Here is a 10816-nt window from a genome sequence, read left to right on the forward strand (position 1 = left end):
TGATGGACCAGCATCCCATCCAGGGGGAGTGGATAGAAATATTCCTAGTCGCTTCATGCTACAGAAACCGGGGTTAGCTCCGGCCTGTATGGGCCACTAGACCCGAAGCAGGCTTTACCTTACGTTTCTCATTGCAAGGATATGCAACTCAAACTGTTTTAAACATAAAAAGGTCTAAGTTGACAATTTATTTTTTATTGGTCAGAAAGAAATTAATGTCCAGAAGTTGAGCGTTTACAAAAATATTTAACTTTTTGAAATGGGCATTTCTATTATTTCATAGTCCTTTGACAACAGTCAATCATGAGCCGATAAGCCTTTTCAATGGAATCGTTTAACTCATAGTGGATGTTGTACCACGTAGACCGTGTCACTTTGTGAGCGCGTGCGACGCAGATTTCCCCGCGACTCTCTCCTCTCTTCGCGTTGATTCGGAGAAAACGTCATCTCCCAGAGCATATCGCATTTACGTTCTATAGCATCTTTCTGCTTTTTCAGTTCTTTGACTCGCGATTTAACCCCCCTGTAAAGAGCAAACAATCAGTATTATGGAAATACACCAAAGTGCGTTAACAGTTATGTTTGACCCTGTATTGTTTGGTTCTGCACCTTACCCGTGCATATTAGGCTACATTTAGACAATGTGCACTCGTGGATAGCCATAGATAGCTTTCAGCTTTCAGTTAAGTCAGGGCAGTAAATTTATGTATCAGCAATGCACTTTTTCTGTAAGTACATATCGACTCAGCAATGTATATACATTGGACCCCTTTATTAACTTGAATACCGACTCCTCGACTAATAGACCATATTCGTATTCTCGATATTGGACTGGAACTAGCTTGTAATGGAGGTTCATGCGGGGGAATATCATTAAAAACAGCTTCATGTAATTTGCATTTGAAAAGATTACCCGCATTAGCCTCCATTGCAAGATAGTTTCAGTCCAATACCGAGAATACGAATAAGGCCTATTCTGGTCGTATAAATGAGATATTCCTATTCATGAAGGGGCTCCTAAATGAAAAGAAAAAACCTGACTGAGTTTGACTACGAGCCATAATAGGGGCGGTAGCAACAAAATTGTCGTAAAGCATGGTTTTGTCAAGAAAAAGTGACAGTACTCACATTTTTTCTAGTAAGGTTTTCTTCCTCTTATTATGCGCCCTTTTGAGTCCGTGCTCTATCTTTTGAACTTCCTCCGTCAATAACTGTCGATCTCGCGAAGCTTTCTCGTATCGTTCCTTTGCAGCTATCATTGATCGCGTTTGTCTCTCTCGTTTGGACTTCAGTTCTTCTACATTCCTCCTTAATGTATCAATAACATATATAAAAATTACTAGAAACAACGCAATTCTCCTTAACAAGTTCTAAAAACAATGAAGCTTATACTATTTGATCCTAGTTAATAAATATGCAGTGTCTGTGGTCATATCAAGACTATTAACCAAAGTTAACTTTTAGCTACTTCAAGCAATGTGGCCTCTTCTCAAGCTGTTTGCAAGCTCTAACTATAGTCAGGCAATTTATGCCACGGTGACCCATAACAATATAAACTAACAAAAGTTATACCCAAGCAGGATGCATGGGTTAAGCTTTAGTTAACAAAATAGGAACTAATCAGAATGCAGTCTTTCACCGTATGTTGACATTTATTTTTTTTAATTAACTGCCAGGAATACTACTTTGAGAACAATAATATTATAATATTTTCGTGAGACAGTCGATTCGTCTGTAAAGGCCGATTAGCACGTTACGATTTGTCGGCCCTATTTGTTCCAAGCAAATTTACACGCTGCGATTCATCGACCAGCTTTTCTTTGCCTATTCAAATTGGATATGAAAATCGGCAACAGATTACCACTGCAAGAGATTTTTAAGATCTGGCCATTTTTTTTTAAAGCGCAGTCATTTTCTTATCAACTCTGGGTCAAATCGGATCATATCAACAATTCGTAACATGTAAACCGGCCAAAACGTACAATTAGCGTAGGCCTTAATAACACGATCACGCGACGGCAGGTCGAACGTTAAATATACATAACCAAAACTCTGAAGACATATATATAATTATATTTATTTAGATCCAAAGATTCTTAATAATCAAAAACATGAAGCAGCTGTATATTTTCTTACCAGATTTGAAGTATTTCATCTTCATATTCCTTGATAATTTTTATTTTTTTACAGAGTTTCTTTTCCAAATCTTTTCTGTGAGACAAAAGAAACGTGTCAATTTTAAAGGATTTCAAGTGTCGTAAACATCGGCAAAGGAAACTAACACTTTTAATAAATTAAATTTATCTGCAGTTATACCAGCCAACTTAATTACCTCTTCGTAATTTTCTTTGGCTTGCACCTTGACAGGAAATCGGTTAAATGCTGCCAGTTCATGGCGATTAACTTACAAACCAATAAATCACGTGACGAAACAGACAGCAAAGCTATTGTTACGTAAGCCGACGCGCGCAGATAATGAAACTAGCACGCGCAGTTGTTAAGTTTAATAAACATTTTGTTTTATGTAAATAATTCACGTAAAAATCAATCAAATTGTTTTTTTTTTTCAGTTTTTTTTTTTTTTAACTTAACCGGCGTTTGCTGTTACCAATGTACAATCGCATTCAGGTTATCTGTAATGACCGTTTGCTGAAACGATTACCATGGTTCTTTATACTATTTGTCTTCTCGAAGACTATTTGTCTGGTAGAAAACAGAAAGTGAAGAGTGGTGACGAATTCTCTGGTTGGAGGACAGTCAAGAGAGGTGTACCCCAAGGAAGTGTATTAGGGCCAACGTTTTTCAATATTTTCATTAATGATTTATTCTATCACATCGAGGGCGTAAAGCTTCATGCTTATGCTGATGATGAACAACTATACGATTCGGACACTGACTCTGCAGCACTGGATAGGCGGATAATGTATAACGTTGGCATTGCAAACGAATGGTACAGGAACAATGGCATGCTAGTTAATCCCAGCAAACATCAAGCCATGATAATGGGGAAAACTGACTATGTCTTTTCCTTTCCAGTGAAGAATTCAATTGATCTATTTGGAATGACTGTGGATAACGAACTCTGCTTTGATGAACATATATCCAATGTGTGTAAAAAGATAAATAATCAGCTTAATGTTATGATACGGTTCCGTAAGCTCTTTCCGGCAAGTACACTGCTACGCCTTTATAAAGCTTTTGTACTTCCGCACTTCTTTTACTGCGGGCCCGTATGGCATTTCTGTAGCGCTCGAAATCGTGACAAGCTAGAGACGCTAAATAAAAGAATACTTAGGGCTATCTTAGATGACAGAGACTCCAATTACGATGAACTTCTGCAGCAGATAGGTATTGTAACCATTATATTTAAATGCCTGCATTTGCAAGAGTACCCGCAATATTTAAAAGATCTTTTCACCCTGCGATCGGTAACTTACTGCCTAAGGGGAAGTGATATTCGTCATTTACGGAAGCCGTCTTCTACAACATATGGACTAAAATCTTTCAGCTATTTTGCTGCAAAGACTTGGAACTCATTACCAGAAATTATAAAAACTGCGACATCACTAAATGACTTCATTACAGCAATCCGACAATGTACTTTTAGCTAAGACTTTTTATCATTGGGGAGGGGGTGAATAGAACAAACTTTGTAAATTTGTATTTTTATATAGTTTTAATGTGTAAGTAGTTAACGGATATAATAATATTTTTATTTCTATTTTACTTATTTTATTTTTATTTTTTAATATATATTTCACTTGTTTCTCGAAGAAACTAGCTTGTCTTAGCTATATTAAATTCGAGGATAAATAACGTTTTATGTTATGTTATGTTATGTTATGTTATGTTATGTTATGTTATGTTATGTTATGTTATGTTATGTTATGTTATGTTATGTTATGTTATGTTATGTTATGTTATGTTATGTTATGTTATGTTATGTTATGTTATGTTATGTTATGTTATGTTATGTTATGTTATGTTATGTTATGTTATGTTATGTTATGTTATGTACACGGACAGATGCTAACTGCACGCACCTATTTCGTCCGATCCTAAGGTGCAAACTCGATTCGATCGTTCTGTTTCTCAAGGACAAAGCGCTATTATAATCAGTTCACGAACGCTTTTTAATTCACTCGGAGGGTGCATTAGAATATGCAAGAACACAACTAATACATATGACCGGAAGGAATTTTGTTTCCCGTCTTCTCTAAGTTGGTCGCGACCGGGAACGCCGACTCTGGCCAGTTCCATTTTCACGGACTTCCGGCTTCATTATGCACAAGTCTGATCGGCTAAAAATCGAATATGAGCGCCGCGCCTGCTCAAAAAATTAGGACTGACCAGAACGCGGCTCTAGGGACGACTTTTCCTGCGAGTTCAGATATTTTATACGAAACAGCATTTTTTTCTTCCAACGTTTTGCATGCCTAAGAGACCTAAGCTTTTGCAAAATTAAACTATTCACCGCGCAGGTTTCGCGAACAAGATCACTAAAGGTTTAAAAAATAAGACCGAACAAGGAGAACCACAAAATTCAAGCCACGCACTGAATGATAAGGGATCGGCAGCTTGGACAGGAAAAACTAAAAATCAATATGTCGAACAGTTATATTTTTAAAATCGGAACCCGTGCTACATTCGACTGTAAGTGTGTACTCCGAACTATGGTACAAAATTTATTATAAGCACCTATAGTAAGGGATTTATATAAGTTTACAATGTACCGAAGTGTTTCCGTTTGTTTGAGGCACAAATAGAAGTATACCAATAGGGCCTCATTTAATTAGACCCGAGCGTCTTTAATTTCCTAATGTTTAAAGAGTGAAATAATTGAGTAACGCGAAACTTAGGTTGGTGTGAAAACTGATTTTATTTGCTTGTGTTACAATCTGCGTTCGGTATACTTCAAAAGCCACAAAACAAGTTAAACATTGATTGAGTTTTCTCTTTTTTTCATCCTTGCTCCATAACGAACTACTCTTAAGACAGGGAAGAACGTAATTGACTTCTTATTTTACTTCGCCATATTCAACAACGAATTGATGACATTGCACGTGCAAGGCGCAAGATTAGAAAAGATACTCGATTTAAAAAAACTCTATTGTTTTCCACGACAGCTGAAAAATGTTGCTGGTTAATTGTTCCAAGTTCACGCATTTGAGCAGCTAAATAAACTATCAGCAACGAAAAAGGCATATCAATTATTGTTCGAATGAAATTGAGCTTTGTTACATTAAGATAAACACGGGTCTTATAAAGAACAGAATTTATGGCGGTTTTGTTGCGGTTTTGGCTGTTGCTGTGTTTGTTACAGGTCAGTACATAATTGTGACTTTTTTAATCACATGGAGAAACTTATATAAGACTAAGAAAGAGTATGAATCTACACAACAGAGCACGTAGGCCTGCCATATTGACAAAGTGAAAATTATAGGAGTCAGTAGTAATCGAGAATTTGTCCAGTTTTGATAGTTTCTGTTTCGAGCTCTCTTTCCGTGTTGTCTACCAAAAGGATACTAAGAGTAACTTAAAAAAATATTCATTGGGATTTTCGATAGATTTCCGATTACATCAGTCGGTTAGCTCTTGTATGCCGATCGACCTACATCGTTATACTACCGCTTAAATAGAAACCTAAGGGCTAGTTATCATGCCGGAGCCCATTTTTTCTACTTTGTAAATAGCATTGTCTCGATAACAAGTAGTGTTTATGGAAAATTCATAAAAATATAAACCAGACGATATCGATCATAGATTAACTTCTGTCACGAAGAATACTAGATTCCACAATAATAATAAAAGGATAAAAACCAGTTTTTGAAAGTCAATGGCAAATGTTGGTGTCATAATTCATTTGATTTATATTTTATTTTGCTGTTGCAGCATCTCAACATTTTTGTAACTTCATCACACATTCAGGGTAAGTATGTGAAAACAGTAAATATGTAAAAAAGAGAAATTGAGACAGGTAAATAATGATTGGAAAATAAGAGATGGTCCCGGAAACTGAGTCGCTTGTTCTTATTAAGGTAGAACGTATTGTCAAACGCGGATAAAGGTTCATCGTTTACAAATACTGAGACGATCGTAGGCGATCGAAGCCATTGGAAGCGATTGGGGGTTCTCATATGATCATCCCGATCGCCTGGTATGAGTTAAGACCTACGAAAAGCAATCATTTTAGCCCTAGATCCTACACCATGGCAGACTTCAATGGAAGAGCAAAACCCGTGGCCCCCTATCTTCTCAGTTATTGCAGTTTTACGGCGAAGAAGGGGGGGGGGGAACAACTAGAAGGATAGAACACGAACAATTCTAGCGATCGTGATCGCCCTAATCACCGCAGACGTTAGTGATCGCCGTGATGTTCTCATATAATCGATCAGATCGCAAAAAAAACCTTTTAAAGTGACGGAGGCAATAGAAACGCTCCGGGCGATTATATGAGAACCGGCCTCTAATAGTACGCTTATCAATCCCCCACCCTCCTCCTGCTCATTTTCCGATTGAAATACCTGTTGAAATAATTTTCATGGTATCCAGAGATTTTCATATCAAAGGTTTTGCGTTTGTCAGATGCAGGTCTTATTTGAAATAAAAGGCCAATGACGATTCGGAAATAGCCTTCTACCTGATATAGCATTCAGATACTGAAAAAAAGCACCAGTACTAAAGCGATTTTTTTCACCAGAATGTGCCACTGTCGTGGATGTTGTCTTCATGATTGATTCTTCACAGTCTATGGGAAATCAGGAGTTCGCGGATACCAAAGCGTTTATCAGCAAAGTTATTCCGCACCTCAACCCCTCCAGTGAAGGTACCGAACAAAACACTGCATGTAATTATAATTAGACTCTTTCCTTATTCAAGAGCAAATTAAATCAAAATAATCAAAGACTAAAAACCAAGTAAAACCTAAGATCAGGCCAACTTCTCTTAAAAGGTCTACCAGAAATTCTACATTATGGCGCACAGGTCTTTGACACAAAAATCAACCTTCGGTTTGCTGAAAAAGGCAGATTTTATTCGTATATTGTGGTTTTAATTTGTCTTTGCTTTTTTACCTTTGTAGGAAATTTTAAACCAAAGATAGATTTAAACCACAACTCGTGGCGATGAATTCAACTTTTTCGTCTTCTCTAACAAGAAAAGAAGAAAAACAACTAGAAGTTTTTTTTCCTTTGCTACGGTCGTCCGTTTAATATTGTAATTAAACAACGCTGGGAAAAGCATAAACCAAGACAAATCTTTGCTAAACATTCGAAGAATTCCCGATTGGTGTATCTTATTAGAGGCGAGCACGAGAACACTGAACAAAAGTTTCGTTATCATGACGCAATATTGCTAAGCAACATCGTTGCAAAAATCGCGGGCTCAGGCCAGTTTTGCACACGGACTGTCAACTGGTATTTCTTTCCACAAAGAACTGTAGTTAATTCAACTTAAAATCCCTTAAACTAATTATAACCGTCTGTGGAACAAAACGGTACTGTCCTTTAGAGATATTACGCAATAGAAACGCCGTCAAAAACCCTGCAGGAAAAGATTATATCGAAAAACAATGCAGTGGAGCATTTTAATATTGACTATACGTAATTAAGTATATTTTTTTCACCTGTAATAACAATTAATTTTACAAAGTACTTTTACTTTCATCATCATTATTATTTTTGTTATTCCTGTATTTATTCATTCACTTTATTTCTCTTGAAGGAACTCACGTGGGGATTCTGGCCTTTGCGAACTTTGCAAATATCAAACATTCTTTTACTGATAAGCAAGATAACGCAACCATACAGAAGGCTTTGGATGACATTCTTTTGTTCGGGACAGCAAATACAATCATTGCCTTTAACGAGGCTAAGAGACAAATCAACCAACCCCATGGTCACGGAAACCAGCACAAGCGACGGCGAGTGCTGGTTGTTGCTTCTAATGGAAAATATCCGTGTAAGAGAACATTGCATTTATCTTCCTTTGCTCTGGCTAGTTTTCGTAATCTTTTTTTTTTTTATATATATATATATACAAGGAAATTAGGGAGCGTCAAAGATGGCGTATTTTGATAAAAGTCTAAAGTTATCAAGTTCGTTTCTTTGTTTTGGGTCCGTCTCAGTCTTATTTACATTCCACTGTACGGAAAAAAAATGGCGACTAGCACAATTACTCATAGTTCTTAGCGCACAAAAACCCTAAAAACGCTTATTAAAACGCGAAAAAAAGTTTTCAAAACTTCAAACATGGCATGCGCAATGTTGTTAGCGTAGGGACAAATTTCTCAGCAACATGGTGTTCTATTTGCTTATCGGCTGTGTTAGGTTCGTAAGGTATTGTGGTAAATTGTACAGCCGCCATCTTTTTGCTTATGGAGAATTAGCCATTTTTATTGCAGTTATTTATTTAGCGTTTTGATCTTATTTTTGTACATTAAAAAACGTTATTTATCTTTTCTGAGTTAGCTCCTTTAAGACTCTCCTCTAGAGCGTTGCTTTACAGAAATAAGTCTTAAAGCGAAAGAGGGAGAGAAAGAGAGAGCTTCCAAAGTCCTAAATTTGGGCCTGAGTATTAATACTCTTCGCAAAAACCCGTAATAAATAAATTAAATGACTGCCAAGCTCTATGTTATACAAGTTGCTATTTATATTTTTAGATCCAAGCATGGCTATACCGGCTGCTCAGCAACTGAAGGATGATGGGATTGTTATAATTAGCCTGGGGCTTCAATCTTTTGTAGATAGAGCACAACTAGAATCCGTCGCTACTTCCGTAGATCACGTGGTTACCCCGAAGACGAAAAGTGATGTCTCTGCCATAGCTGACCTTCTTTCAATGATTTGCGCAGGTAAAAACACTGCAGGAATTACACTAATCTTAGAAGTAGCGAGGCACGCAACCGAAAGTTAACCTATGAATTATACAAATATCAAAAAGAAATATAACGAAGAAAGAAAATCGAAGCACCTCCTTTGGACATCTATCTGAGGAATAAGGGGGGTTTCTTATTTATAACTGCAACTTTGTCGTATCTACGGGTAGCTTTTATTATTTTTTTAGGTAGCAATGTTAAATTAGTAATGTTTTTAAACTTATTCAAATGTACTTTCCACGTTCGGATGGTTGCGGATGAAAATGCAATTTTCTTGGATGTAATGTAACGCTGTGTTATTTATTATTTCTTGTGAATTTGAAATGGCCAAGGAACAAGAGCGTTTATGAAGTTTTCTCATGCATGTTCTTTTAGTCGACAGAAAACCAGAAGTCGTCGTCTCCCGCTCAGCGGAAGAGTCTGCACTAAGAGGTCACGTGATTGACACGGTGCATGCGTGGGATGACTTCGCGTGCGCCTTCAGCTGTCTCCATACAAAGAACTGTTTCTCTTTCAACTTCAGGGAGAGGTCACAAGTCTGCGATTTGAACCACTCAAACAAGTTAGCATCGCCCCAAGATCTTGTTATAGACTTAGATTCCAGCTATTATGAGTTAGATTTCTCATAAAAGAATGGCTTTTAGTCCTTCCAGACAATGCAAAGTCATAAGGTATACAAAAAATCAAAGATATTTGTCTCATATGCTGTTTGTTATAACAGTACTGGAGCATTTTTTTTTTGTAAAAGGGGACTTGCGAACAATCTTCGAGCTTACCATCCAGTTACTATCTGTAGAACAAGATGGAGCTTTCAGGTTGCCGTAAACTTTGATTTGTGCTAGTTATCCATAATTACTTGATAAGATAAACTAGATGAACTAAATAAACGTTGAGTCACTGATTTTTCGTAAAATTTGATCTGAACCAACCCTTCCTATGCCGAAAAAATGAAAAGTTTCAAACGATATGTTGTGATTAAGTTTTATTCTTGGTACAATCTGGTATTTGCCATTGTTTTAAATATATTACCATACACCAGTACGAAGAAAAAAAAATGTACATATATTTTGACGACAATGTGTCAATTTATTTTGCACCGTTGTGCTCATTCAAGACATTGTAAATAAGCAAACAAGTATTGCACGCAATTAAATAATATATAGATTTAGGCAAGCCTAAAAGCGGAGCTCCCCAGTTAATTATTTTGCACTTTATTGAACTCTGAATTCTGGCCATTGTACAACTTTAAGGCTAAGAATTTTTTATTCGTTTTATTATTTTAATAAATAATAATTAATATTGTTCTTATTTCTTTTTTACTGTGTCCGAGGGGGGGGGGGGGGGTACTCCCTAAAAATTACTATCGGGGTGTGCCGCTGAGTTGCTGAGACTCTGGATCTGTTCCAGAGACAAAAGGTTCAATTTGCGACCCTGTTCCAGTCAAACACTGCAAAGTAGGTACCCTGTTCCAGCAATATCCACAATGGAAATATATGAAGATAGATGAAAGGGGCGGAGTTTCATAGCTATACTCGATAGTGTTCAATCATGATTCTGGGAAAACAATCAACCCTGTTCCAGAGTCAAAGGGGTGATTTGTATACCCTGTTTCAGAGTCAGAGAGGCAAAAAGCATACCCAGTTGAGCGGCACATACCCGTACAGCTCTTATATGGGAGTACCATGCCCCCCCCCCCCCCCCTTCAGGGTACCGTGTACAGCAACACCAAATAAGAGAACAAACAAAATCAATCAAAACGTTATAATTCCACCGACAGCATTAAGAAGTCTGGATGGAAAATTATGTTGCAAAACGGGCAATTATGTTACCTTCGTGTAGAAAAAAAGGAGGGAGAAGTAGGGCTGCATGTCGAGGTAGATAGGCATATCACATGTTAAATTAGGCATTTTTGTTGTTGCTTTACCAGCTTTAAAAGAAAGA

The 10816-nt window shown here is 37.1% G+C and overlaps 1 protein-coding gene across 1 annotated transcript; it reads right to left on the minus strand.

Annotated features, from left to right (window-relative positions):
* Positions 1–156: 156 nt before the first annotated feature.
* On the minus strand, positions 157–2427 carry LOC144641666 (uncharacterized). Its single transcript, XM_078500702.1, has 4 exons — positions 2333–2427; positions 2137–2211; positions 1129–1308; positions 157–523 (listed from the first exon to the last, which is right to left on the minus strand). Exons 1-4 carry the CDS (start codon positions 2392–2394, stop codon positions 340–342), a joined length of 501 nt encoding a protein of 166 aa, XP_078356828.1. The 5' UTR covers positions 2395–2427; the 3' UTR covers positions 157–339.
* Positions 2428–10816: the final 8389 nt, after the last annotated feature.

This window comes from Oculina patagonica, chromosome 1 (genome assembly GCF_052425735.1).
Source record: "Oculina patagonica isolate OP01 chromosome 1, crgOcupat, whole genome shotgun sequence".
NCBI classification, from domain to species: Eukaryota; Metazoa; Cnidaria; class Anthozoa; order Scleractinia; family Oculinidae; genus Oculina; species Oculina patagonica.